Raw genomic sequence first — 27,266 nt, 5'->3', positions numbered from 1 at the left:
GTTTAGTTTAGTCTTTACTTGAAGGGACAATGTACAGAGACATTAAGATCACAAAAACAGAGCTGATCTGCACCAGATTAAATCTAACAGCTAGTTTCCATTTGCAGTCCCTGATTTACAGAATTAATTATACAGTTTAATCACATTCAGCCAACAATAAGAACAATTCACATTGTCCACTCACTGACAAACACTCTCATGTACAACCACATAATAACAAAAAAAAGTTTAGTTCTAACAAAATCCAAAGTAAGTTAAGTGCCAAAACTAGTAAAAGAGTAAAATAAAAAGGATCTTAATGTATAAAAAGGTGGGATTAGGATGAAAATGGCGACTTTGATTTGACATTAGGTTATATATTACATCGCATTAGTAAAAATGTGCCACTTTATCACGGACATTACATACCCAGCTCCAACATCAGTCACTCTGAGTAACTTTGAAGCAAACAAAACCCTTGTGATGTGCATGTCCAGAGCCCAGTGGAGCCCCATCAAAGAGACTGGGACACGCTCATTTAGTGATGAGGACTCGGAGGTCTCTTTTGTGCGTGTTGTTTGCTTTGCCTCTGTGGATGGGATGGTTGTGTGGGTCGGGTTGGGGGGGGCTGGTTGTGGTGTGGAGCTGTCTGTTCATGTGGGACATCTGTGGCTTGCGTGTTCAGTGGAACGGTGTTCTGTTAGTGGAGCTAAACAGGCGCAGTCACGAGCAGCAGCAGACGCCATGGGCACGGGGGGCTTTGTCTCCAAGGCCAACTACACACGCAACTCTTTAGCATAGAACTGTTCACATATTAGGACTTCTTACAGTCTTCAGAAAACATGGATCATAATTGAGATAAAATATTAAAAATAAAAAGATATAGGATGTCCATCTTGTATCTAGTGCATCACAACTTTGCATCCATCATTAACGATCCCATATTACGCAAATAAGATTTCTGTACAATTTAAGCCCTTTTATAATGTTGATACCATCTGAACATACCTGGAGTTGTGTTTTGTTTCACTGATACATATTTGAGTAAGCCTGGTTTATTAGTCTCACCACATCTCTGCTGAAAATGCTCAGTACCTTGTGATGCCATGAAGCAGATTACTTTTATTTCAGTGGAGATTGGCAATTCCAGGGATAAAATTATCCAAATGATTCTAGTGAAGACACATGAAGCTTAAAAACACAGTGAAGCACTTCCTGTATTACCACGTGACATCGCAAGGTGAAACTGTGTTTTCAGTTTGAGAGAAGAACTCAGCCTAAATATTCAGGGTTTGTGTGTTAAACGTGTGTGAATGAAATAAAACACAATGTATGCTTTTGATGAGATCAGAAAATAGCATAATATGGGCCCTTTAAACATTTGTTGATGTAAAGTGAGACAGCATTTGTGATGTAATTTCAACAGCACACTGTGCAGCTTTTCTAGTGGAGGGTATACCACCAGCTTGTCTCCATGGAGATGTTATAGCTTTGCATGGAATGTTCCACAGTACATCACTTACCAGTCTTGCATTTAATCAAATACATGTGTTTATATTGCTCAGACGTAGCTTGAAAAATATGTGATAAGTGTGGGGGTCGCCTTTCCACAGATCTGACCTCTAACTTGGCCTTGTGGCATCACCTGCTTGTCTACATGGAGAATGACATTTGGCAATGATATTTAGTGGAATATTTCAGCAATAAAATCAAGCAGGCTAAACTTAACTTTAAAGATCTGCCTGGTTAGAAATGCATGACTTCATGATGTCTAGCTGTATGTGTTTCTATATAGTACGCTTCATTTAGGTTTGTTGGTATTTGAGAGTATCAGGTAATTAGCAAACACTGGCATGCATACATTGATGTGGTAAATGTCTCATGAAACAAATGTAAGTTGTAAAATGAATTACATAATTTGTACTTTATAAATGACAACAAAATAACAAGACCATATCAGCACACTGTAATTATCAATCTCTCGTGGCTAAAAGCCGGTAGCCACCGAACCCCAGGTTTGTCCTGTGGTGGAGCTGTCCAACACTTTAATGGCTGCCCTTTTATGGCCATTTTATTTTGTTTTTTGTGGAGGCGGCAAATTTCTTTTATCCTCCTCATTGACATTGATCAAACTGTGAGGTGTAAAATGTTCCTGGAGGCTGAGAACAGAACACCTAACTCCCGCTCTTTTAAAAAGCCTGACACAGTGACAGTGTCTGGCTAGTGTTGCCTATGAACAAGTGTCATTTTTAGCAGCGGCGATGCAGAGGAAAGCCTGGGTAGATCAAACTTATCTTAGGCTTTGATGTTTGGAATTTGTTTCATATATTTTATAGTTCTTCCACCAAATGTTTTATCTTTTCCTGCCATCTTTGAAGTACTTTTAATATCCTCATTTTATGTTTTATTACAGCATATCAAAACTGTTTCTTTGGGAAGGAAGTTGCCCATTGAGGATGTGCTCTTAACAACTCAAAAAATGTTAAGAGCTATGTATGTAGCCTGCACTGTTTAAAAAATTACTACAATCACAACTGAACCTGGGTTGCCTGTGCCTTTACCTGCACATAGTTTTTCTCATTCTCAGTATATGAACTGGTCATGCTTCAAGTGAAAGCTCAGAACCTTCAGAGTTCCCTCACTGAGCTGCAGAGGCTGCACTAGCACTGATTCATGAATGGTTGCAGGTGCTGGGGTTTAGGTAGTGACCATTCAGATCAGACAAAGTCTTTTTAGGTTTTAACCAACAGGGTTTCAGGATTAAAACTGGAGGCCCAAATGAGAGACTTACTCGTTTGTGAGGCTCCTTTTGCTTTCTCATTGGATAATCAGCTTGAGAAACCAAGCACCAAAGTATAACATTAAATGGGACATTTCCGGTGTTTTTATGTGTGGGCACACAAATAGGTCATCTTTATGGAATTTAAAATCACATACTGTTCCTTTAAATAGGGTCTAACTCAGACCTTTTCACCAAAAATTACTGTTTCCAAATGTAAAAAAAAAATCTGTGAAACAAACACAATTTTTAAGAAACAGTAAGGTAGTATAGGAGTTTGGACCTGTTCCCTTGAAGGCCAGGTCCACACTATAAGCCTTTTTATGATATGGCATAAAAATAATTCTTTCATCAGGTTACTTTTTAGTAGAGAACACTAACATTAAATTGAGCTGAACATTACCTTGTCCATATGAAAAGGAAATATAGTCTCTTTCCTTTTTTTTTTTTTTAAGTTGTGAGACAAGCTTTTCTTATTGTGTCCTGTTTTCTTCTATGATGGCATCCTCTCAGATCAGGAGAGTTTTTCTGTGTTGATTATAATAATGCCTACAGAAAGTTGAGATGGTATCTGAGGTCAGCGACAATTTATACTGCTTAAAATCTAAAGCACAACATTTGGTTTTGTTAAGGCACACTCTGTTTTATCCGACGAGACTTAAAGGACTGGGACATCTTTGGAAGTAACAACTGAACTAGAGCAATCACAGATTACATACAGTGAAGAAAAGAAAAAAGGTACGGATGTGAAAAAAGAGTGTATTGCTTGAATATCGAGTTGAAAGTTTCTCATATAGGCTAAAAACACAGAGTAGACTGCATGGTTAGGCTGGGGCCATCACTAGGCTCAAAAACATGTTTGTCCCCCTCTAAGTGTCCAAAGGCCCTTGATGTCTGACAAAGAGAAGACAGTGGAAACCACAGAAGTCAATGGCATGCAAAACATTGAACAAAAGAAGAATAGGGCGCAGGAGGCATTTTCTTCAAAGGTCTTACTGTAAGTGTAATTTCCAAAAGGGCTGGGTTCCCCCGTTCTGTAATTAGCTTCTTCTCATTGGGTTTGTCCGGAATTAAAAGGACCAATGCCACTTTTCAACATGCATGTTTTATATGTCTATGTTTGTCTGTGGCCAGGATGAAAGGAGATGCTTTTGTCTGTCTCCTGAAAAGTCTGGTGGAAAGTCGATGTGGACAGACTGGTCCTAAGCAGAAAACATCAGAGGTGGGCTCTTTTTATGGTACACTTGACACTATGCATATGTGCTGTACATAAACATCTTCACTTGTCCTTAGATGATACCACCATGTGTTTACTACAGCCTTCTTTACCTAAAGTGACCTCCGCCAACATAGTATCGGAAATGTACATTCCAGATGTTCATTAATGTTTAACATCACAGGCTGTTCCAAATATTAAGTGCTTTGTTGGAGCAGTCTACAAACATGCACAATATGGACACAATTTGCATCCTTTTTAAAAGAATAACTTTACAATGAAATATATGGCAGGCTGGAACTTGAATATTAAGTCCTGAAATAGTTCAAACAAAACCAACTAGATAAAAATTTAAAAAGGGTAATAATGGTGTGAAATAAATTATGTTTATGTCTTGAGCATGCAATGAATATTTACAAAATGACTCTTAATGTAAGAAAACCATCTAACATTATCTCTGGAACCATGGTTTCGTCATCAAAATCTAACTGTACAGTACAGCTAGATTTTTAAATTCAGTAGTGACCCCTGCTCCCAAAACGGAAATGACACAATAATACTTATAATATTTTTTATGTTACATGTAAGCACTGACTTTTAGAAACTTTCCTTCGGGTAAACTTCATCTCTGTTAAAGGCATGGGGTATTTTCTAAGATGCTCCCTGTGTAATTAATAGCAAAAAGATATAAATTATAGCAAATTACAAACAAGACTCTTTGATCATGTCCAATGTATGACAAGTGAACCTTTTAATTAACTTGGATTAAAAGTTGTGTGGCTTGTGACACCCATCATGCCACCACATGCCACCCATACCAAGATTGTTTTGCTAAAATACATAACTGCAATATAGATTTCGTCTGTAAGATTAGCATGATTTTCTGATGGCCCTCCGCTAATCATTAAGGCAGTCTTCTATGTCTATAGAGTTGTTTCTGTCAGTCATAGTTGAAAACCACAAGCCTAAAGCAGCGGCTGTGGTATTGTTGAACCTTTAATGTGGCCTGGGTTCTCATGTGCACCCTTCACTCCTCACTATAAGCCCCACTGGTTCATATCTCATCAGCACTTACATGCTTTTATGGTCAGCCAGTAGTTAACAGTGATATACTGTGTCTGTATGCCAAATCCCTTTTCTGTTGGCCATTTCCTCTGTCAATCATAGGCCTTGAGTTTTTATATATGTATAATGTGTGCAGATCAAACCAGATGCCCTCCCTGATTCAACCCTTGTAAATTTATTTTCATAACAAAACACATAACACATCAAAATAACAAAAAACATGCAAATTACAAAAAAAAAACTTAATGGAGAGTTTTGGCAAGGTATGTTCATAGAGTAATAAACTGAAATTGTGCCTGCCTTCAGTGATTTTTTTTTTTTTTATGTGCTCATCTGTTAAAAGCTAAAATAATTCAAGTTGATTTACAGCTGATCTGTGATAAAAAAAAATGTTTGGAATGAAGTCAGCACATTCCCTTGATGTACGCAAGCAGCTGATGTACCTTTTACCAAGAATATGAACAAATAAATTACCATAAAATCCTAATGTCCTATAATGAGGGCATGGTTAGGGCTGGTCAAACAGCAGCCCTAATCTGTGTTTTGCCATTATCTCAGGTTAGAAATCTAAAGTGAGTTTAGAGTCTCCTCTGACCTCATGCACAATAGCCCCTTTAGACTGACAGTAATTAATTCACCTTGACGGCCTTTAAAATGGAAGTGCAGGAAATGGCATGTAATCAACGTGCCTCTCAAAGCAGCAAATGCCCTGTGCTGCATTCACTGACTGATGGAGATGTGAGGAGATGTGAGGAACTGTAGAGTGGCCTAACCTCAGGCCCCTACAGCTGGACTCCCAGAGCCTGGAAAAGGCTGTTTATTTGTGCAACAATGTAATCAGGGCCTGCCATTTCCAGACCAAGCCCTTGCACCTTTTCTCCATCCTTCTCTGTTCACCAGCCTGTATTATTAGTCTCACAGTCCTGCTTTGAACCTCATCATTATCCTAATCCTGACCCTTGCATACTTTTAATTTGTTTTATGTAGTTCTGGAAAGTGGTAAAATAAAACATAAAATTTGTTGCTTAAAGATTACAAAGCATTGAGTATTAAAGACAGCTGAAAACTAGTTCTGAGTCATTTTATGAATGCTTTTGAATGGGCCGGAATCTCCATTGAAGGCACACTTTCTCTTTTCTCCATCAAAGGAAGTGTGTGGAATGTGGTAACATGCTAATAATTTAGTCTGTAACACTGCGGTTGAAATTATGAGATAGTTTCAGTTAAAAGCTCAGGATAAGTAAACAAACTTACGCATGTGGCCACAATATTGCTGCACTTGTGTCCAGATAGACTTTCTGTGGTAAATGTGTGTTCAGCTGCTATTTTATATACCCCAATAATGTAAGAACAAAGCACAACAGCATGGGGTTGATTAAATTAAACAGCTACAATATTACCTTCAATGTTTTGTAATGAAAATGAATAAAAATTTAAGTAAATGTTAAAATCTAAAGTATGGGGATGACTGTATCCATTTCCCAGCAACTTTAGGGCATAAGGCAGCTCTAAACTCTGTGCTGCTAACCCATCTTAACCCATCTTAGTATGCTTTTCATTCAGTACTAAAATAGACAACGTGTTTTGTATAAATCAACTTAATCAAATACAGGACATTACACCATCCACTGCAAATGTCATCACTAAGTTGACAGAAACACTTTCCTTCCTCACCTTCTCAGATCCACTTTAAGAATACTCGATGCCTTTATTTGTCTGTTTGTTGGTGCAGACAGAGAGGCGGCCCCTTTGCACAACAGCATCTCAGAGTCTGCGCTTTTGGGCTCAGAAGAAGAGGCATCTTGGTGGTTTTGTATGGCCACAATGTTTCATGTGGGCAGCCCTTAATCACACAACATACTCTCTCAACATGAACTGCATCCATCTCTCTCTGAAAACTTTTCTTCTTTCTCCTTGGCCTCCGCTCGCTGTTGCTTTTGTCGGGTTATTGTGCAAGAGCATTTTTTGAGACGAGGGACAAGACTTGGGCCTTGATCTCTATGAAGTGATTTTGATCTGGCCAATCCGGCAATTAGGCTACTGAGGGAAGACTCTGAACCTCTAATCCTGAATGGGAGACATGTGTTTCTTTGTAGTCGTAATGTCTTGCTTCCTTCTCTGTCCTCACAGCACTATCTGATGGGACCCAGCGAGTATTAAAACCAATGCCTTAGATGGAAGCCTAGTATTAAGATAGAGATGTTGTGCTCTTTGAGCCTGACAACTTTTAATTATAAGATGCAGTCTGATGTAGTTGTGTTTTGCTCTGCTGTGATGAATACAGGCTTTGGTCGACCTGGTGCCAGCCCTTTGGAGTCACTGTGTCACTCGTGGCTACTTTGTGGGCATGGGACATGCTACACTGCTGAGAATGCACTACAGGAGTCCCATATGAGAGTGAAGATGAAAGGACTTTATCTCCCCCACTCCACTACACTCTTTTGGAGCTTTTGAATGACTGGCAGGGCAGTAGGTGGAGGACAGAGTGGAGAATAAACCAGGATGGTTGTTAACATATCAGGGCCTTCTTCGAGCATCGGGAGGTGGCATTCACTGAGATCAAAGTAAAGCATTCAGTCTAAAAGCATGACATTGTCTCGTGCAACAATCAATCTAGTCTTCAATTCAGCTGTCAGCCACTGAGGAAGTGGTCATGAACAGTAATGCAGCTTTTTCACCTCTTAATAGGATTTGGGACACAGGGAGAAAGAGGTTCAGTTGTTAAAGGTCCTATGTTACGCAAGATGGGCTCTTGTGAGCTTTAAGCCATGTTATAATGTTGTTATGTCATTAAAAACATACCTGGAGTTGTGTTTTGTTTCATTCACACATGTTTGAGTAATCCTTCATTATTTGTCTGCCTACATCTCCACAGCTCAAAATGCTCTGTTCCACCTTGTGATGTCATGCTCAAGTTAACAACTTTCTTTTACCTTTTGTTCAGTAAAGATTGTCAAATGATTCTAGTGAAGGTATATGGGGTTTATAAACACAGTGGAGCATTTTCTGTATTACCACATGACATCACAAATTGGAAAAGCGTATTTTCAGTCTGAGAGAAGAATTCAGCATAAATATTCAGGGTTTTTGTGTTAAACATCAAAGTGAATGAAACAAACAAAAAAAACTCCAGGTATGTTTGTGATGAGGAAACAATATTATAACAGATCAGAAAATAGCGTAATATGGGCTCTTTAATTCATATCTGAGGAGTGAAATTACTTTGCAGTTTCGCTGCAGTCTGATGATAAAATACTTGCTTAGTGACATCAAAGATTGTTCATTATTTTTTAATACATTTTACTATTTACTCATGAATCATCATCTTTTCTCATGAATTGCCATGTTAAAAATGCATTGGTATTTTACAAGTTGTCTTTATGAAAGACATTGGGGCACCTTGTTTTTCACAGTGATAAAGTGTCATTATATTAAATCAAACAAAACTGTGCATTTATGTCTGAGTTGGACCACTCCTCATTTCCACCAGAGGCCTTTGATGTTGTTGCCTAGGTGCTGTTGGAGAAAGTGGGCTCTATCAGATGGACTTTTTGTTTAGGTTTGTGGTGTTGTGGAGGTTAAGAGGGAAAACAGGATGAATAAAGAATAAGATTAACAGGAATAGGTTGAAGTGAAGTACCGGAAGTGGAATGTGGACCCTCTTAAGAGTCATACAAATGAGAATGTACTGTAAGATTAACCACAAAAGTGCAGAAATAGTTTTGATAGTTTGATCCTTACAAGAAGTTATGTTTTGCTGCAAATGCACTTTGTCCACTGCTGCTACTGATGCCACTGTAAAGAACCACAGTGGGAGAGGGCCTGTTCTGTCACCACAGGACCACCCTGCTCCACGGGACATGGATTCAGGGGGCGTCTATGGGGTGCCTACACAGTGGAGCTAAAGTGGCTTTAGTTACAGATTTGTCTTTATGCTTCTGACAGCGCTAGTAGACTATCAAAGGCAACAATACATACATGCGATAGGGTCTGGGTTATTTCCAAATCAAGAACAATGGATTTGATCAGAATTAAACCATATTATGCACACATGTACACTACCAGTCAAAGGTTTTTTTCTTCGATATGTTCACTACTTTCTAAATTTGATTTGATACAGAAGGCATCAAATATATGACAATATATATGAAGTAGGGCTGGGCAAAAATAAAAAATTTTAATCGTGATTAATCGCATAACCAATGAATGGTAAATGGTCACATTTTTCTATAGCGCTTTTCCACCTTCAAGGTGATCAAAGCACTTTACAACAAGGAACCACCCACCCATTCACACACCAGTTTATGCAGACACTGTGGGCAAGGTGGGTTAAGTGTCTTGCCCAAGGACACAATGACAGCATTCATCTGTGGGAGCTGGAATCACACCAGCCAACCTGTGGGTCAGTGGATCTGACCACTCAACCTGTGATGTTTATGTTGAGAGCTGGATTCGAACCGCCAACCTTCAGATCAGTGGGCGAATGCTCTACCAACTGAGCTACTGCCGCCCGTTTGTTGTTTTAATTCATTCAATGAATGAATTAAAAAGTAAAGTACTGTAAAGTGCACTTTTATTGGAAATGTAAATGAAAGAGCCACACATTTGTTGTGCAAACAGCATTTCTTTCACAGGGGAACCCTCAGAGTCTTCAAGGTTTTCTTTGAAGGCTCAAGAAAAAATATTGAATGGACTTTTGTACTACTAATATATTTATTGAATATTTTTTATGCCGTGAGTAATGAACACTACACTAGTAATAATTTCTAGATCATTGTTGTAAACTTGGACTGATATTTCTTGGGAAACAAAGGGTTAATATAATGGAATGGAAATGGACCAATCATTTTTTCTTCCAATGGTATCTGGATAAATCAGTGACTCCAACACTGAACTAAAGAAACAAGCTCAGAGCGTACGGCTGGTCCGGCCAGAGCCGGAGCCCGCGGCCGAAACCGCGGCCGGGCCCGCGGCTCGCGGAGGCTCGAACACGTTGCATCTCACGTTGTCAGAAAAAAGTGAAAAAAGTGTAAAGAAAAGACGACAAACTTAAAGAAACGCTCGCGGTGGACTTTTTCAAAATAAAAGCCACTGAGAAACAGACTTTTACAATTAAATAAATAAATAAATAAATAATAAAAACTGCGTTAACGGCGTTAAGATAATTGTCGGCGTTAATGACTTAATTAGTTAACGCAAAGTTAACGCGTTAACGTGCCCGGCCCTAATATAAAGTAATATGTATGGAATTATGTAACAAAGGGAAAAAGTTAAATAACTCTAGTAACTCATATAACTCTAAATATATAACCAAATCCTTATGTATATAAAATGTAGAAAGAAAAATAAATTTGACTGACTAAAAAAACAGCACCAGTCAAAAGCATAGGGTGACTAATTTGAGGATTTGAATAAAGTATTACAGTTGTTTAACATAATTCCATATAACTTACTTCATACATTTAATGTATTCTGTATGTATATACAATGTCAAAGGTAATAAACTAGAGAAAAATTGGAAAAAAAAAACTAAACATTGAATGAGATAGTGTGTCCAAATGTTTGACTGGTAGTGTACATAAAATGTGGATTGATGGTTTAAGTCAGATAGATGTATTTTATAGACTTGACAGAGCCACAATACCTTAGAAAGTCTTGGAACACTAATTTTACTTTATCACCATGTAATGAGATGTTATTGAGGTTGAAGGGATAGAACTAAAATTTGCAGTAAAAGTACTGTTTATGATCATTTTGGCCAATTCAGCAGGATCCCTGAGGGCCAACAAAAAATAGTATGAGGGCCACATATGACCTCCAGGTCATAGTTGGGACACTCCTGGGCTAGACCTAAGAATTTACTGTATTACAACCAAAATTATATTACTTTTTGCTGCTTCTATGTATGATTGTATATTATTGTAAGAGTAATAGTAGAAATGGTTTTAGCTACGTGCCAAATTAATGAACTAAACTCGAGCGAAGGCTACACCTGCTTTACATCCCTTCAACATTCCTCTCATTGTTTGTAAAGAGAAAAACTCACGTCACAGTGATCAAAGTTGCCAGGTTTGTTTTCCAGCATAATTAGCACATGAAAGCCTGTGTCACTTGTTTAACTGAGTCCATATATACAGTCATCAGAGTGTTTAGATCCTATACCCAGCAGGCCCTATCCTCTATGAATTACCCATAGACATACATCTTCACTTTTTATTTATTTGCTTGTGTTGAGTCACGAAACAAGTAGAGGCTAAAGAGAGCATGGGCCGCACATGCTGGAGGAGCTCTGGCTGGCAAATGGATCCAATTGAGAACAGTCATAACACAGATGAATGAAAAGTGTATAAACAGTCTGCTAACCATCAATGTCCTTCGGTGAGGTGTAGGGATGCAACTGTAACATCTGCCCCACTACGTACTGAATAGAGTAGAAAACAACTATGGCATTTTTGATCGGATAAGCTCTCATGTAATTGTAGAATGTTAATTTGCCTTTTTAAGCAATGAACACAATCTGGTCCAACTCAGGGTTGTTCTGAAGTGGTGCCCTGTAGTCTAGTGGACTAGGTTATAACACTGTGCCAAATGTCTCTTTACTTCCATTATACTTGAAAATATATTGGATCCAATAAAGCATGGTTCTCATACTTTTGTCTCCAAGAACACCTAAAATAATATTTGGACTTCTGAGCATCAACAGATCTAAACTTGGACTATATCAGGCATGAATTAGGACTTAACCAGCTCTAAAATTTGTCTAAAGCTAGTCCAAAATCTGAATAAATCATGAATTAGATTGTGCTAAATAATGATTAACCCAAAAGAGGGCAGAAGGGTGCAAAGATTTGTCTCTAAATAAATCAATTTGCTCACCTGCAGGGCTCCAGATACTACAGTTTAATATAAATAAAGTGTATGGGCCAATAAAAAGACTCTAATAAGCATAGACTGATGTTATTTACGCTATTTTGTCTATTTAAAAAGTCCACTTCTTTATACTGTCTTTATACCAAGGGATAAACCTGGACTACAACACACAGAAATAAGATTCAAAAACATATATATTTTAGTTTGTCATTAAGAAAGAGCCTTACTTTATGTATTATTTGTATATTGACAGTCTACACCTCTTTTTCTCATTTCTCTTAACCACATTTGGAACCAGAATTGTTTACTTTAAGCTTGTATAATTAGACCCCCATAAGAACGCTCAAATCTGGTCTCACCTTGTCCATCATCTTCTCCATCATGCGAGAGTGAGTAGAAATGGGAAAGGCACAGAAATTTTCACAATGGAATCATGATTTGTTAGTCTATTGCTATCATTACCACATTTTGAGTGTTTTGTACTTGAGAATTCTGTGTGTGGTTGGAGATAGACTTAAGTAGTTTGTTCAGCTGCAGACGAACATGCTCAGCTTCCCGTCATCACATCAGAAATACAGCAGCACAGACAGACTGCTGATGACTCTGTCTTTTACATTGTTTTACCTTGTTTCCGAGCATCAGACTTCCCTTCTAATAACATTTGTATAAGGTCAAATTAAGTTATATGTTACTGTTAAATGACCTTGACCATTTGGATTAATCATGGCTGGGTAGCAGTATAGACTTAAACTTGTACAAAGAGATGTTTTATTTCCAAGAGCTTCAGATAAATGAAAATAATGTTTTTGTAAAAACTATATATATATATATATATATATATATATATATATATATATATATATATATATACCCAGTACTCAGATGCTATTGTTTTAATTTTACCTGGTTTAAATATTGTGACTCATAAATGGCCCATTAACCCAATACTACTTCTATGACTAATACTTATTTACTGTAGAATAAGTAAAAGAGATGGAACTGATTGCATGGACAGTTTATTAAGTGAATTTTCAAAAATCATATCATGAGCTGGAAAATGTTTATTTTTGCAGCTTTAATGGGAAAAATCTGGCTAATAATTCCAGGCTAAACTAACACTTGTCTCCACTCTCCACAGCTAAGGATGCCTGGTTCCTATGGCAGCTGTAGCTCCATGGAGCCGTGAGATCCTGGACAGTGGCGGAGGGATACGGACACCAAGCCTTTTCACTGTGTGCAATGAGACATATCATGGCCCGTTCCAGACTTATTGAGGGTACAGGATATTGGCTCATTGACACTTGACATGGTACTGCTCTTAAATGGAATAACATCTTGGTGTTTAATTAATGGCTATTTTAATTTAATAATTGTAAATCTTTAAATCTGTAAACACATACTTAGCAAGGCACTGATTTAAATGCAATTCCACTCCCACATTAAGAAGTTAAACACAGTAAAACATGTTTTGTATTGTATCAGTGAGACATGAGAGTGAGCGATGGAGTGGTACTCGTGCTGGATCCTTGATTTATGCACAGTAATCAGAACAGTTCCTTTACTGATTTACTGTTCTGACATTACCGCTTGTTGTGACTGAATGTGTTACTGCTGATGTTGGAGTAGGTTTCATGTTGCCCTGCCACATAGTACTGAGTAAAAAGACTGGGAGAGAATAAAAAGTTACCTATTCTCCAACTAGTAATTGCCCCCTACATTGGTGCTGGGGGTTATTATACATGTCTGTTTTTTAAGTTTAGTCTATGTTTAGTTCTTCCTTTTATACTTGTGTTTAAATGGGAGTAATGACAAAAGCAATATTTTCTGTAAAAGAGCAAAATCTATAGAAAAAAGATTCCCATCTTACTTATGTCAATATATTAAACATTTTAAATATATTTGTCAAATAAGTGCAGGTACATAGATGCTGATACAGTAAAGTTGAATCCAAAGAGGAGTATCCGATCTGATTTGAGGCACAATTGTGACACCTCACTGCTCCACAGAATGAGACAGCCTCCTGCTTTGATCCAGCGATGAAATGCATCAGTGCTCCAGTTTGCAAAACAGGACAGACAGGAAACTGTTAACAACAAGGACACTGACCTTTGACCCTACATCCTGACCTCTCCTGCAATCAGACATGGAGTGCTCTATGTAAGCTTTCCCAATGCGTCTCTGGGCAAATTTAGAGTTCCGGTGCCCCTGTGGACAGATGTATTTCAAAGCCTTGGTGTTATCAGTTTTGTGTCGTAAACATTTGTGTGGCTCCTAATGCATGAAACACCTGCCACTGTTGAAACTGGACGAATGAGTTTTGAGCATGTATGAGCACCACATCGGAACCAGATCTACTGAAACTTTTGTAGGTTGATTGTTTTCAGCATGAAAACGATTCTTAATTTTGTAGTTCTTGTGAAATAAATATTAACCTGCTGCTACTGCCACCTTATCTGTCTAATGAAGGTCTCTCAAGCAGAACACAGGCCGGTGCCACCTGCTCCACACCAAAGAGATTTTGGTCATTATTTTTTAAATATCAACAAACATGAGCCTTTTAATCTGCCCAAGTCTGTGACCTGAAGGTTCATTTCCACTGAGGGTCACACTGCAGTATTTTTATTTCACAATTATAACAGGACCCAAAAATAGAAATGCTCTCTTGACCTAGGCTTGTTAGCCAAATTGGTAAATGATTCATACCCCACACCATCACATTCTTTGATTTTGACTGCACCTTGGTTGGCTGAATTGTTTTTTTCTGCGCCCTCCTAAATCTAATTGAATGGTTAACTTTGGAAGGTTATGTAATAGGATTAATCTGCTGTTTCTGCCATAGGCCACCACACAGACGGGACAGAACGGGGAACAGACAGGTGCTGGAGGACTCCCCAGATAACTAAAGCCTCAACAGTGCATCTCCCTTACAGCCTGTGCCTCTACAGCGGCATGCCAAGGTCCCTGACCTTATCATCCACCTCAGTGGTTCCGGAAGATTCTTTTCCCCCTCCTGTGGCGACAAGAGCTCCAGTCACTCCACAGAACACAGCAGCAGCCCATCTCCAGCCTCAGACTAACTGCCAAGCGCCACAACCACTTAAGAGTGATCCTAGCAAAGCGGCCGAGTGGCTCCCACTGCCAGGTATGTTCTAATCATTGCAGAAGGCCCTGTGGCTCCTCAATGAGGCTTGGCCTTAGACCATAGACCATCAAGAGGGGCGCAGACTCAGGGAATAGCTACAGCCTCTGCTTATTTGCCTTGTGTCCAAATGCATAATTAGAAGTTGACTTTATACTTTTGTTATTTGTTTTGAATTCTTGAACTCAAGTAATTGCAGAGGATGCACTTCATGTACTGTGATTACAGTGACCAGGGTCATGGAAATGTCCAAACTTTCAGAAATCTTTTGCAAGCTCTACAATTTGTCTGCTTGTACTAAATCAATGTCATCTTGGTAATAAGTATTTGGAGATTATACTTGTCAGAGGTGAGGCTAGAGTTGGACCACAGAAGAAAGGCCTATGACATGACAGAAAGTTGGAGAGGTGTGAGGAGTGTGTATGAGCTGGACCAGGGCATTAAGTTGTGAGAACTGATATATTCTTAACTGTGGGACTGCTAATGCAGACATCTCTCCTACACAGCCTTAAAATGACATCATTATTTCATTATTATATTATATTAATTATATTACATCATATTTGTGGTTTTGACAGATCACATGAGAAAAATACTATAAAAAACATGAAACAATTTTTGATTCATAAACACCAACAATGAGTAGCTGTCGCTTGATCCATTATGCAGACTGTTCAATAGGCCGCGGGAGTTGGATCAATGTCTGTCTCTTGGGAAAACTTCCTCACTGCAGAGCATCTCCAAAATGTCTGAACCAACTGTCGACACTCCCTGCCTTTAATGTTTGGTCAAGAAAAACTTTTAACTCATTACTCTCTCCATTGCATCTCCTTATTTTTGTTTTAACTGTTTCATACAGCTGCCTTCAGAACTTATTTGTTCCACCCAGACACAAACAAGGTGGGAGAAAATACATTTCAATTCAAATAAACCTCAATAAAATGAGTACAGCGGCTTTATGGTGGCTTTATGGTGGCTTTTTTCCAACAAGAAAATATAACAATGGACTTGACATACTTGTTTTTTGTTTATCTAAAAGCAAATAATTCCAATAAAAAATATAGTAATAATAATAGAACGTTTTAAGGAATTTATTTCTGGTACATCTGGTTCTGATGGCAAAATACATACTCAAGTGGTTTAATTCCAAACTTCCAAGAATTCCTTGATCCAGACAGTGACACTGAGATTTATTGATTTTTTTTATCACACTGAAAATTTCTTTCTATTATTTTTCTTTGAAAATTGTAGTAAAAATTTCAACAGGAAAACAGACTACTGGCAAAAGTAAATGCTGCATATCTGCCCAGCAAATACTGTAAGTGGCATGAACACTTCTTTGAGTTGAATGTGCATAAAAATGTTCCCAGTTAAATAACAGGTGGTTACTTCTATGTTAGCCTATATAGAGTAGAAGCATCATTTGAGCGCACTGAGTCACCAACAGCCACACAAATAAATAGGTGAGTTCCTATGCTGACTCATAGCAAAGACTGGTTGGTTAAATGCTCCCCTTTTGGAAAACCATCAGGAATACTGGGGTTAGAAATAACATTACCCATTCCCTTGCGGTCTCAATTTCCCCATGTGCTGTGATGAAAACAGCAAAAGCACCTCCACCGCTCGCCTCTTTTGTTTATTTACCTTTGGAATTACACCCTGCTCCTCTTGGACTATGTTCCAATGTGTTTTGTTTTGTTTCCTTTCAAACAGAATATCTATGCGTGTGGTCCTTGGACATGTTTGGCTAGCACATGCACACACACTCACTCACTTCAACTTTCACTGTGCAGCAGCTAGGTCCCCCTTTGCCCTTCCCCCACCTCTAACTAAACATCGGAGGACAGCAAAAGGGAACTTCAAAGTGGCCAGAGGGGGTACTCCTTTTTTCCTGGCACTTGTCATCATCTAAGGGACTGGCTGCTGCCCTTATTACTCTAATTGCTTCCAACTGCTCCAGGATGCTTTGATGAAAGGCGCCACGGAGCACGCTGGAAGCACCTGTTGTTGCACTGAGAAGCACAGGTGGGTGTTAGCGGACAAGACGTGAACCCAGAGTGCTACAAGTTTGTGCAATAATTGTCCAGACCACGCTAATACAGGTAAAGCATTTAATAATAATGCTTGGAGTTATTATGCACGCAAAGAATTATCAATATAGATAAAAAAATAGGTTGTACAAGAAAAGAACTATAGGCCAAGTATGCAGCAGTGTGGCTCCATCTTGTGGCTTGTTTGTGCTAGAAGTCCAATAGCTAAAATGAGGAGAGAAAATTGTATAAAAGCAGCCATTTTGTTGTGATTTTTTTTTTTCCTACAATTTCTTACCAACTGTGGCAGGATTTTTTCAAAATGCTCAATGTCTACTTGGTTGCAGTCCTCTGCTTCAGCTTGTTTTTGTGATCTTACAGCAGCCTCTGTGGGTAAGAGTGAAACTTTGTATAGGCAATAAAACGCATTTGCAAAAAAGTGTAAAAGGCAATTCCTATAACTTACCTTGGACAAATATTTTTAACATCTCTGCCATGAGCACCACTGCATCGCCACTCACTGCAACACAATTTCATGATAAGATTAAGATAAACATATAATATGAACTCTTTGCAGTAAACTTACATTTTGTCTTGTCCTCTTTGAAGAAACTTGACAAGAGTTTGTTTACAGTCTCCTGAAACAATTAAAGAAAGTTAAAATTAAGGCAGCCATGTTTTTACTATTCATTACCTAGGACTGGCTTACAGTTTTTTTGCTTTAATCTACACTAAAATCAAAATTTCGGCCACTCAGAGAGCAAACACTCACTTATTCATGTTGGCACAACCTTAAACATTTTCAAACCTTAACTTAGATTTAAAAGCTACAACATTTTTTGCAGTGCCTGAAACACAATGAACACAACAATTTATTTTAAAAACAATAACACTCACTCTGTACCTGCTATTGATACTTTGCCGTTGATGTCATCAATATTCCCTGGAGGTGTCATGCAAACTGCAAGCATGCTCTATTTGAGTCTTAATCTGATCTTTATTTTAACATAATGTGACCATAAAGAACTGATTTAGTTGGAACTACAACAGGTGATCTGATTTGTGCTGTTAAACAGGTCCTTCTCAGACATTACACATTAGCCAACAGTTTGTCAAATAATAATTTTCTCCTTTTTGTTGAAAATCAAACACCTGAACAGAACCATGGATGCTCATACTAATCACAATCCCTTTTTTTCTTGAGTTTTCAGACTATCAAAAACGTTTTTGGCTGTCTTTGCTAAAGTGTACATTGTGTCAGCATGGTAACTGATGAATTGATTCTGCCATACACATACATGTAGAACACCCCCAGCGTGATGTCACTGCAGAGTATCAATAGTCTGCGTACCTAAATACTGCAAAGACAAAACTGAACACACAGGCATCACAATATGAAGATATTTTATAGACAGACACAGAGGCACTAGAAACAATGCAAAAGACTCCAGTAGTGAAAACCTGTGGGAGGTTTCATTCAGACAATTTAAAGCTGACAGTTAAAAAACTAAAATCACAGGTTTTTTGTTACCTAAATACGTGTGAAACTAGCCCTAAAGGTCTCTGACTCTTTCAGACTACACATCTAACAATGCTCCAGGCGTGTTTACATTTTAACCAATCGTGCCCTTTTTACGAGAGTGTTTAACATTTTTGTTCACAAAGTTAGATTCATCAAACATTCAGTTGTTTTACCTCTTGTGTTGGTAAAGCGTGGACATCTGTCAGATTTTTTAAAGGGTTCGGAAAATGTGCAAAGAGACAAATAACCTCTCGAATCTTGCCCATAAAAGACCGTATGTACAATCCATTATAATCTAGGATTTGTGCCTAAGCGACTAGATATTTGCTCAGTACTTTATGGCTCAATATTTCGCTCAGAAATCATGCTTAAGCGCCTGTATGAAAGGAAAATACACAAGATTACCTTCTTAAATGTTATTTCTGTTTCCATGTCCGCCATGTTTTCCAATGAGAGGCTCTTGGCGCTCTGCAAACGATTGGCTCAGGACTATGACGTCATCTTGTGTCTGCGTACACTGGTGTGTGAATGTGTGAGTGAATGTCTGGGTGAGTGGTTCCTTGTTGTAAAGCGCTTTGAGTGCCTTGAAGGTGGAAAAGCGCTATAGAAAAATGTGACCATTTACCATTTTAGTCAGACCCAATCACTGCTCTGGACTCGCTGCGGTCGCCTGAATTCCTCTGGTGCTGTTTTTTGTGAATATAATTTTAGAATATGTAAATATAACATGAATATGATTCACATAAGGTATTCGTCTTCTCATCGTAAGAGGTTATCGAGCATTTGTTGACCGTTTAGTTGTGACTTGCCTCATACTTTTCGACCTATAACAAAATATCACTTCAACACAAGTGAGGAGAACTGTATGTGAGTGGCACATACAGTATTAGCCAACACACTAGGGACCACTTATTATTTTTTTTTACCCAAATAAAGGTTATTTTTGACAGATCAGTGTGTTGTTTACTAGGGATGTAACGTACATGTATTCGTGCTGAACCGTTTCAGTACAGGGCTTCAGTACGGGGCGGTGCACAAGTGAATTCGCACAATTTGTGTGTGTTTACATTCCACCACTACATGTGCAGCTACACGGAAGGCCCGGCTCTTTAATATTTACAGGGAGCTCGTCCCTGATTGGGGTGGCAGTGTTTCCTGCAGCTTTATAGTTAGGGTGGCCGCCTTGACAACAACAGCCCCCCCCCCGACTACGTCCCTCCGAACCACATGAATTCTCGCAAAACTACGGTGGTCGCGCCGCAATCTGTGCAGTGCTTTACTTTTTGAAAAGTTTGTTTACTGTTTACAAGGAATGCATTAAAAAAAATAATAATAATATTTCATATATTTGTTGTTTATTTGAGAAGATTTTATTTAATTTATTGGTATTACAAAGCAGCACTTTGCATTTATTTTATTTTCCCTTTTGTATAATGTTAAAACAAATTGTTGGTTTAATAAACACACAAATAAACAACTGATTTTACATTTTGTTCCCATACTCAACCAAACTGTGACCTCAAAATCCAGGTACATACCAAACCATGATTTTTGCGTACCGTTACACCCCCTATTGTTTACACATACACATACATGTTTCAGATGCCTGGATGTCAAGGTCTGTGTAAACAACACACTCTCATAAAGAGCCTTTATTTGGATATAACATTGGAAGAAAGAAATTAAACTCTTTGAAGTCACTTATTTTTATGTATGTTTTAGTTTGTCTATATTATTAGGCTACCTAGGACCTCAAGAAGCCAGACTATAATTATAAAATAATTCTCAAAGCACATAGATCCAGATCCCCAATGTTGTTTCCCTTCCAAAATAGGCCTATATAATAAAACTTCAATATCAGTCATCATTAAATTTTCTAGAATCTAGGCTATCATTCCAGCAGTTGTGCCTTGTCTACAATGGAAATGTCATTATGAGATGTGAAAAAAATGTAGTTACATGTAACATATGGATACATTTATTGTCACCCACAAATGCAGCAAAGACAAATATAAAATCCGCTGCAGTTAATATAAAAGAGCTTTATATAAATTATGAGTAGTCTATAGCAGATTTAAATGGCATCATTGAATAGTACAAAGTAAAACATTAAAAATATTTTCTTCTGGTTTATTCTTCCAGCTCATCATCTAACCATTGGGCATCTTCAAGTATGTATCCCAGACCCATGGAACGCCGTGGCCGAGGTTTAGTCACCACTGCAGCCACCTGCTCCTCTTTCTCTCCCTCCACCTGAAACAAGAGGAAGATGTTGAACAGGACTAACCACATGTAACCAGCAATGTCTAATTATTGATCTGGGTACTGTTAAAAAGTAAGCTACCAAGATAACTATATTTTTATTTTGACAACAAGAATAAGCTATAGAAAGTTATCCATGACTTTCAGAAATATTGTTATTATTAGGCCCGAGCGACAGAGGCTGGCGAAGGGCCTATTATTTTCGCAAAGCGATGCTCCAAGTGGCCGAAAAATGGAATGGCGCGATGTGACTCACCCGTAGTGACCAGGGACCCTCGCGATCACGTAGCAATGCACCTGAGGTTTCCGAAAATGTATAGTTTGTCTTATGGTCTCTGAGCAGTGAAGCAACAAAAAATGCACACAATTTAGGAGATTTACAAATTGCTCCCATTTGCTCAAACGAACTCTGATTTCATTGAAATTTGAAACATTTGTTAAACTCTCTGCCCTAAAGCTACTTAATGTGAAAATTATTAATTTGACGTATTAGCGCCCCTATAGATTGAAACAAATTTTAATATGGAAGAAAATCATTTGTTCCCAAATAGTTGCTCAAAAATTTCTGAAATTTTGCACAAAATTCCATTTTGGCATCCTGATCCAAAAGTCAATGACACCCATGTCATATTTTTTATGGCGTTGCCATAGCGATGACATAAACTCTCCATTGGTAAAATCTACAAATTCTGGCACAAAACTTTGGCCGATTTCATGCAAATTTTAATCGTTGATTGACACCCCGACCCTGAACAGATTTATATAAGAAAATCTCAGACAGGCACAATATCGCCCCCTAGGGAAATTGCATGGTACTGCAAACATTTACTTTGTTGTAGATATATAAAATTTGGTAGACAGATTCATGACATGGTCTTGATCAAAAAAGTCAATGACGACCCCATGCCATTTCCCATCGTGATACCATGGCAACAGGCCAAACATCTGCCTTCGCCAATAGGACGCCCTACAAAAACTTTGGAGTTTTTTGCATCATGGCAATAAGAACAAAAATGTATATTGTGACCACCCCCCTTTCAAACCGGAAGTCCGCCATCTTTGATTTTTTTTTTTTTTTTTTTTTTGGCCAAATTTGGAAAATTGCAGGGTTAGATTAAGATTTAAAGGGCTAGGGTTGGGGTTAGGATTACGATTAGGGTAAAGTTTAATTTTATGCTTATTAGGGTCAGTGTGAGGTGCAGCATTTGCGGGGTGCGGTGTTTGCGTAGCGCGGCGTAAGCACGCGCGAGGGCCGATCATTGCCGCTTGCGGCTATATTTATTATTATTATTATTATTATATTATTATTATTATTATTATTATATTGACTAATTCTAGAACTGTTGCCATAGTGATTAACAATTTAAAACAAAATATTCTGTCTTTTTAGTTGGTAGTTTTCAGATTCTTGAGTGTATTTATGTCATAATCGCAGATGGGAGTCAAAAGTAATTTTTTCCCCCATTGATTACAACGTACTTTCCCATGAAATATTCAAAAGGTAAATTCACAAATGAATCTGATCATTTCTATTAGTGACTAGAGCCAGAAAGTCACTATTTACAACAGAAATCAACGTGTTAACATTATTTAATTTAGCTGCCTCATCTGTATTAAATATAATTGTGAGGTCATGTGAAGAGATCCTCAAAATGTTGCATATAACTTGGAGCTGAAACCCATTAATAGGAAGCTTCATTACAAATTAATGCTATGTATTTTTTCTTCAAGGATCAAAGAAAAAGTTTTTAGTAGAATTTATGTATATTTTTATGTAATTTCTGTATAAAAGTATTGTTCAAGTATGGTACCTTATTGCATTACTAGTACAAATAAAATAAATAAATAAAATACCCCCATACAATCCATATCCTAATACAATATTTCTATGTGTACCATTTGGCTATAATAAATAATATAAATAATATGAACAGTAATAAAGGATTACAACTTGATTAAATATTTTTTTGTTGATTCACCTTAGGACTAACCACTCTTTTTACGGTCACTTCAGTTCCTCCAATAAAGTGAGGGCCATTCCAGTCAGCTATGTCTGCTTCTTTCTCACTTGCAAACCTCACATATGCCAGTGCCTTGTTGTTTTCAGTTGAGGAGGCTTTCTTTATCTAAGATTTTGAAAAAAAAACAAAAACAAAAAAACAACAATATATAGATTATCATTTGTTTTAATATTCAAACAAATGAGAATCCAGTCAAGCATACCACTGTTTACCTTGCAACCGGTGACATTTCCCCATTCTCTAAAATACGCCTGAACATATCCCTCATTCAAATAGGGATTCAAACCTTTTACAAATAACCCATGTTCCTGGAAAACATAACAACATTACCAAAAATGTTCTTAAAAAGCACAATGTTTGGATACAACATTTAAACTTACCAAATCATAATTTTTGGATAATTCGGCAATGTGTTTCTTTGGGAGACAGATGAAAACCCTTTTAGGAGCTGCTTCCATTTTATCTGTGAAAAAAATATTGTTAATATGATTCTGCATTTCAGAAAAAGCAAAGGTAGCAAGCAGAGGTGACAAACCAGTCGTGAGTTTCAGGAGCTGTTTCTGAAATGCCATTTGTGAAGGACAAGGTGCACTTAAATACTTGTTGCAACATCACCTCCCATCCTGTAAAATGAGCAGGAGGGTTCCTAGTTATTCACACGTTTAACGCACAAACCTGCATATTTAGGCCGAGTTCTTCTCTCAAACTGAAAACAAAACTCTTTTGATGCGGTAACAGCATTTTAACATGGCTTAAAGATCACAGAGAGTCAATTTTGCATAATATAGGGCCATTTATATCAAAACTACAAAACACTTTTTGCAGAACCTAAAACACAACTATCAACTATTTTAACACAGATTGCAACTGTAATGTAGATTCCAACTCTCTCTCCACACGCTATATTCTGTGTACTTACTTACTGCATACACTTTCCAAAGTCCATAGACACAAAGGACAAATCACAATATTAAGATATTTTATATATAAGATATTTTATAGACAGACATAGAAGCATTAGAAATCACAACATAAAAGACTTGTGAAACCTGTCTGAATTTAGTTTTCATTCAAAATGCTTTTTTATTTCCTAAACAACTGTGTAAGATTTTGAACATATTTAGAATATATACCTCACTCAGACCATCAGCAACAGTGTGAAACTGGTCCTACTGGTTATGCATGTCTCTGACTCCCTTACACTACAAGTATAAAAGTGTGAAAGCATTCTCCGTACAGTGTCCAGATGATGATTAAATAAGTTTATAAATCTGATGACTGTGTTTGTGTTTGTGACTGTGTTTATATATTAACCTTATTTTACATTTACTTTTTCAAACATTCTAATTTGTTTTGTGTCTTGTGTGAGTATTAAAGTTTCAGAAAATGTGCTAAAGCAACTGAAATTTGAATTGAATTAAAATTAAAAGTTTGCATTGTATAACAGGTGTGAGGAGTATTTTTTTCTTTTTTTTTTTTCTTTTTTGAAAACATTTATCTCACAGCTTCTTTTAAATTGCCAGCTGCTCCCTAAAATAAAGAACTGTAAGAAATTATACCAAAAGACTCATACATGCTGCGCCTATAGCTAGATTTTCAGGTTTGATATAGTGTAAAGAATGTTAAAGAATTAATAATATATGTCGACTTAAGTCAGAGACTCAAGTCTCATGACTTGACATGACATGGCTCCAGGGGCATTGTGGTGTTTTACCTCACAAAAACTCACATGTCAAGTGTCATATATTTTCCATGAGGTCACAGAAACCCCTGTTCATGCCTAGTTATTTACAGTTTTACTCATTGTGCAAGGACCACATTCTTTTGATTCATGCCATTGACATTCAAATGCTATAATTCAAGTTTATCTTTTAAAAAAAGCTCATAAGACTTGGTCCTGCTCTCAGTGACAACAGAGAATCACAGTTTCAGAGCATTTGCCACTAGAGGTCACACTTTACACAGATGAATTTGGGGCTGGAACAGCTTTGTCTTTTTGTCTATAACAGTATTTTATGTGTTATGTTTGTAAAAATTCGACTTGATTTTGCAGTAGTTTTTTTTCAATCACTTTGACACTAAAAGTAAACTTTTTGGTACAAATTCGAAAATTTGTCAAGCAAGAGCAAATACTAGTACTCAGTTCTTGTTACTGTTCTTATGTTCATTTTAAAGCTTAACTCTCTTATTAAAACAACAAAACACTTTTTGTAGAACCTAAAACCCAACAACTGACTTAAACACAGGTTGCAACAGTCTCTCTGCATGTAGAAATAGACCAAAGACACAAAGGATAAAACTGAACACAGAAAAATCACATTATGAAGATATTTTATAGACAGACACAGAAGCTCTAGAAACATTACTTAAAAGACTTCTGTAGTGAAGTTTGTGTGAAAAGCAAGATTTTGTACTTTTGAATTTTTTGGTGTTTTGTGTAAATAATTTTGTGTAAACAATTTGACAGATTTCTGAAAGGTTTTGGAAAATGTGCAAAAGTAATTGGGAAAAAAAAAAGGAATTTGGAGAGTTTTAGGTTCAAGTCTGCACAGTTTAGATACCAACTGCTAAAAAGTACAGATTTGAAGAAAAAAATGTTTTTTTTTGGTCCCTAAATTGGTGTGTAAAAATTGTCAAACTATCAGGGTCCTATAAATCTCACTGTAGATAGTGAGTCCCTCACACTATCTAAATGTGCCGCATTCTCCATCTGGATGATGGTGAGATAAGTTTATAAATCTGATGACTGTGTTTGTATTTTAAAGATAATGTGTCCTTTTTACGTTTGTTCACAGAGTTTACTTTTCAAACATTCTGAATTTAGTGTCTAGTTTTGCAAATTGTGCAAAAAGTTACCATATTTATGAAAACTTTCAGAAAATGTGCCAAAGCTATTGGGAAAAAAAAAGAAAAAGTTTTTGACAAAAAAAAATGCTAAAGAAAATAAACTGAAAGAATAAGACTGCTTTTGTAATGCATGTGTTCTTTATTTAAAATCAGACAAGACATTTACATGTCACTGGATATACTAAGATGTTTCTCTATAGGCACATTCAAACATCTGTGCTCTGCTGAGGAACTTGTCCATTTGGTTCATGTGTGAAACATTCGTTGGTAGATTTTGGGTTCTCACAGAGTTTTTTATTGTTCTGTTTGGCTTTCGTTATTGAAAGTGAAAGTGTCCTGTGATAAACAATTTAAAAAACAACAATAAGCTCAAACACGCACCGCTATTTATTTGCAATTCAAATATTGTAAAAAATCCGACTTGCTCTAACTAAAAAATATCCATTACCATTTACTACCAAGTTATGTTTTCACAATAACATTTGAGACCAAACGGATTTAAGCAACATTTTGTTACTAAACAGAGGTTCAGGTGGGCACATCATTTGGAACAGTTCTCACCAGGTCATACAGTTCTCAGGCTTTTTTTTTTCAAAACACTTGGCACAGCTCTCATTCACAAACATACATGAACAGTGAAATCAAATATTGTGTATTTCACATGTGTGTCAAGGAGAAGGGCTTCAGCAAAAGTAGTGTTGATGTATTTGATACACCTTTCAGTGTTCTTCAGCATAAATATTTTTGATCACATACTGCAAAATCTACTTTGCAATTGGTTTTACATAATGTAATACAGGCAGGTATTAGACAAAGCTTTTCCAATCCAAAATTCTTCTGTATAAGTGTGAACCCCAATGACCGATTTCACTAAACCAGTGATTCTCCATGGTGCCTCAGAGCAGGACTGAGGCTTTTGAGCTGCTCTGACAAATGAATGAAAGAGCACAGAAAAACACATGACCAAAGTCTTTTGTTTAGGAAAAGTAAAATTCTGTTTAGGATTTTGTGTGAGCTGTTCTGCAATTTCCTATAGAGAAATGTGTCAAAACTATTGAAAAAAACTTACCATCCGTTACACAATATACTATATATTTAGAAACAATAATTAAAATTCTTTCATGTCATTCTTCTGGAAAATATTTGTGCCTTGTGTCTATGAATGCCAAAAAGCCTGTTATGCGCTTTGACCAAACAGTTTGTGAAACCAAAATGCTCAAAATGAAATACATTTCATTTTGAGATACATTTCTTTTATTCATATTTAAATAAGGTCTCAATAAAAATATAAACACCTCTAGATCTATTATCTCCTGGAACATCCATGACAAAAAAAAAAGTCACATGTTTCTTCCCATATCTCTATGTAACTTTTCTTGTTGAGGGTCTGCCTCCTGCAGTGTTTATTGAGCTGTTATAGCTATGGCTACATAGGTAGTACTTCATTTGGCATTAAACTTATCTGTATCCAAGGACATGCCATCAGGCCAAGTTACAAGTCAGATCTGTGGAGAGATATGTGACTGATTTAATGCA

General features: G+C 37.2%; 2 protein-coding genes and 1 long non-coding RNA gene across 3 annotated transcripts in view; 1 reads left to right on the top strand and 2 right to left on the bottom strand.

The window, feature by feature from the left end:
• Positions 1–13,330, top strand: part of LOC129408583 (uncharacterized) — a 36,887-nt gene extending 23,557 nt beyond the window's left edge. Inside the window, exon 11 of the long non-coding RNA XR_008632020.1 lies at positions 13,048–13,330. This is a non-coding gene — a long non-coding RNA (uncharacterized LOC129408583). The remainder of the gene's footprint in view (positions 1–13,047) is intronic.
• A 3,815-nt stretch (positions 13,331–17,145) lies between these two features.
• On the bottom strand, positions 17,146–19,122 carry cenpx (centromere protein X). Its single transcript, XM_020935300.2, has 5 exons — positions 19,006–19,122; positions 17,665–17,716; positions 17,545–17,598; positions 17,377–17,465; positions 17,146–17,303 (listed from the first exon to the last, which is right to left on the bottom strand). The coding sequence occupies exons 1-5, from the start codon at positions 19,039–19,041 to the stop codon at positions 17,289–17,291; spliced, it is 246 nt and encodes an 81-aa protein (XP_020790959.1). The 5' UTR covers positions 19,042–19,122; the 3' UTR covers positions 17,146–17,288.
• A 1,608-nt stretch (positions 19,123–20,730) lies between these two features.
• LOC110168373 (ribonucleoprotein RB97D) lies at positions 20,731–23,506 on the bottom strand. Its single transcript, XM_020933813.2, has 5 exons — positions 23,419–23,506; positions 23,264–23,346; positions 23,096–23,191; positions 22,842–22,988; positions 20,731–20,853 (listed from the first exon to the last, which is right to left on the bottom strand). Exons 1-5 carry the CDS (start codon positions 23,453–23,455, stop codon positions 20,731–20,733), a joined length of 486 nt encoding a protein of 161 aa, XP_020789472.2. The 5' UTR covers positions 23,456–23,506.
• Between the last annotated feature and the right edge of the window lie 3,760 nt (positions 23,507–27,266).

Source organism: Boleophthalmus pectinirostris, unplaced genomic scaffold (assembly GCF_026225935.1).
Source record: "Boleophthalmus pectinirostris isolate CB_2022bp ecotype Guang Dong unplaced genomic scaffold, ASM2622593v1 HiC_scaffold_17, whole genome shotgun sequence".
Classification (NCBI taxonomy): domain Eukaryota; kingdom Metazoa; phylum Chordata; class Actinopteri; order Gobiiformes; family Gobiidae; genus Boleophthalmus; species Boleophthalmus pectinirostris.
This window is presented reverse-complemented; position numbering and strand designations above follow the sequence as displayed.

Coding starts and splice junctions, on each gene's coding strand:
- LOC110168373 (XM_020933813.2), bottom strand. CDS start 23,455: ATGGCATTTCAGAAACAGCTCCTGAAACTCACGACTG. Junction 23,192..23,263: donor TATCCAAAAATTATGATTTG/GTAAGTTTAAAT, acceptor TATGTTTTCCAG/GAACATGGGTTATTTGTAAA. Junction 22,989..23,095: donor GAAATGTCACCGGTTGCAAG/GTAAACAGTGGT, acceptor TCAAAATCTTAG/ATAAAGAAAGCCTCCTCAAC.
- cenpx (XM_020935300.2), bottom strand. CDS start 19,041: ATGGCGGACATGGAAACAGAAATAACATTTAAGAAG. Junction 17,599..17,664: donor CAAAGAGGACAAGACAAAAT/GTAAGTTTACTG, acceptor ATTGTGTTGCAG/TGAGTGGCGATGCAGTGGTG. Junction 17,466..17,544: donor GTTAAAAATATTTGTCCAAG/GTAAGTTATAGG, acceptor TCTTACCCACAG/AGGCTGCTGTAAGATCACAA.